General features: G+C 39.5%; 1 protein-coding gene across 1 annotated transcript in view; it reads left to right on the top strand.

Moving 5' to 3' along the window:
• Positions 1 to 579: 579 nt before the first annotated feature.
• LOC101848256 (discoidin domain-containing receptor 2) overlaps positions 580 to 2437 on the top strand; it is a gene marked incomplete at its 5' end in the record, with an annotated part of 57733 nt that continues 55875 nt past the window's right edge. The window contains 1 exon segment of the mRNA XM_035973336.1: positions 580 to 750. Within this exon segment, the coding sequence (XP_035829229.1) occupies positions 580 to 750 (171 nt within the window).

Raw genomic sequence — 2437 nt, forward strand, 5'->3', positions numbered from 1 at the left:
TGTGTGTGTGTGTGTGTGTGTGTGTGTGTGTGTATGAGTGTTTGTGTTTTGGTGGGGAGAAGGTGTGGTAAGGTAGTTTGTGGATGCTGTGGTGTGGTTTGATCTTTCTTTCCTATCAAATAACTATCGTCCTTATCTCTCCTCCTTTGTTACTCTCTTGTAAAACCTCTTATCTTCGGCACTTATATGTCCAAATTGTGTTGCAAGTGCCGGAAAACGCTTACCAAAACAGTAACAACGACAACAACAACAACAACAACAACAACAACAACAACAACAACAACAACAACAACAACAACAACAAAACTCTTTAAACAGACAATATAATAACAAAAAGAATTAAATTTTTTTTAAAAACGGCGTAGTTCTTTGATTCTTAAACTCCAATCCCAACCTGGCGGGCTCATATGACCTTAATTATTATGCAACTGTTGTAAGCGTCGTAAAATACTTTCTCTAACACCCCCCCCCCCCCCCAAAAAAAAACAACAACAAAAAAAAAACAACAACAACAACAACAACAAACAAACAAACTAAAAAAACTATTATAAAACCCCAAAATCCCAAACCCACCGCTGACCCGTGTCTGTGTTTTGTCTCGTCCACAGAATTAGACAAGAGATAGAAGGCGGCGCCTGGTGTCCGCGGCGGCAGATCAAAGAGAACGTCTACGAGTACCTGCAGATTGACCTGTCCCGGCTCTCCGTTATCACCAAGGTGGAGACTCAGGGCCGCTTTGGGAACGGACAGGTGAGAGTGAGAGGGATTACTGGTCTCTTCTTGTTTTTTTTTGTTTTTTTGTCTCTTCTCTTGTTTGTGTGTTTGTTTGTTTGTTTGTTAATTTGATTGTTTTAGTTACTAGTACAGGGTTTTACGGCGCTCGCAACTGCATAAGGTCAGATGATTTTTTGGTATTTTTGTTTTGCTTTTTGGTTGTATTGTCTACTTTCTTTTGATCTTAGAAGATTTATGAGTGTTTGTTTCGTTTTCGTACCTCTTTTCTTTTGAATACGTGTGTAGGTTGTTTTTGTTTTTCGTATTATCTCTCGCTTGAATTTTATTATCTATCTATTATCTTTTCGCTCGGATTTTAGATAATTGTTTGTTTGTGTTTTTTGTTGACTGTTCATTTGCTTGTTTGTGAGTGTGTTTATATGTTATGTGTGTATGTTTTTGTGTGTTTGTGTGTACATCAATAAGTGCGCGCGCGCGTGTGCGTGCGAGTGTGTGTGTGTGTGTTTGGGATTGTGTACGTATGTATGTTTGTACATGTGTTTGTGAGTTTTGACACTACGTGTGGATTGTTTATTTCATTCGAACGTTGGAAATGCGATATAATAATTTCAGTTTTCTCAATGTAACGACTTATTTTGCCCCTTTAAAAACATAGAAACAAGTGACATCGCATTTTTTATTCCGTGCCCATGTGTAGCAATTATATTTGTGGACCTTTTAAAAAACGACAATCATATCCCTTTGACAATCATATCCCTTTGACAATCATATCCCTTTGACAATCACATCATTTTAATTACCTTCACTTTTACTTTCTTTTTTTCTTTTTCTCTTGGAAATGGAGATCGCCGGAAATGTTTTCGTACGCTTACGGTAATTACTTCCGCCCGGAAATGACGCATATTTCTGGTGTTTTCAACGTAATTCTATATCTGTTTCTGGTTTGTCATTGAGGAGAGTGGGGGGTTTTGTGTGTGTGTTTTTGAAAAAAAAAAAAGAAGGAATTCTGAGATCACGCGCTTGTCTGTGTTAGGATATTGTACATTCTCCTTTTCAATGAGGCAAGATGTTGGGAATCTTTGTCGGACTAGGAAATAGAGGCCAGAGACTCGCCGTTGGTGCCATTCAGGGCTACAGAGTGGATAGTATTGGTTCAAATCCCAAATGTGGCATTCTAAGTTTGGGTTGTTTTGGGAAGTTTTTAAGGCTCTCCATTCCACCCGTTTAGATTTGATCTTATCAGAGACTGGGAAATAAATAATAATAGATAATAATAATAATAAATAGCATTTGTATAGCGCATATCCCTGCTCAACAGCAGGCTCTGTGCGCTTTACACTATATTATTACCCCAGCAGACCATAGAACACTCCGAAATATTCTCAGCTTCCCGGGAAGCATACAGTGCAAACAGCTGATTAAGCGCTCAAACACTAACAAACTGACAAGATCTTTCGCTGTCTATAGCCGGGTACCCATTCCAGCCTGGGTGAAGTGAGGAAATTTCGTGTAAAGTGCCTTCCCCAAGGACACAACGTCAGGCCCTTGATGGGATTCGAACCCACGACCTTACGTTTGCGAGTCCGAGAGCCTAACCACTAGGCCACCGACGCCACAGAAATCAGTGGTCTCGCCTCATAAGTAACTTTACTGTGTTAGAAGGAGCATTACAACTATCAAATTTATAGATGTGGCGAAGGTG

The sequence above is a fragment of the Aplysia californica genome, unplaced genomic scaffold (assembly GCF_000002075.1).
Source record: "Aplysia californica isolate F4 #8 unplaced genomic scaffold, AplCal3.0 scaffold01145, whole genome shotgun sequence".
NCBI classification, from domain to species: domain Eukaryota; kingdom Metazoa; phylum Mollusca; class Gastropoda; order Aplysiida; family Aplysiidae; genus Aplysia; species Aplysia californica.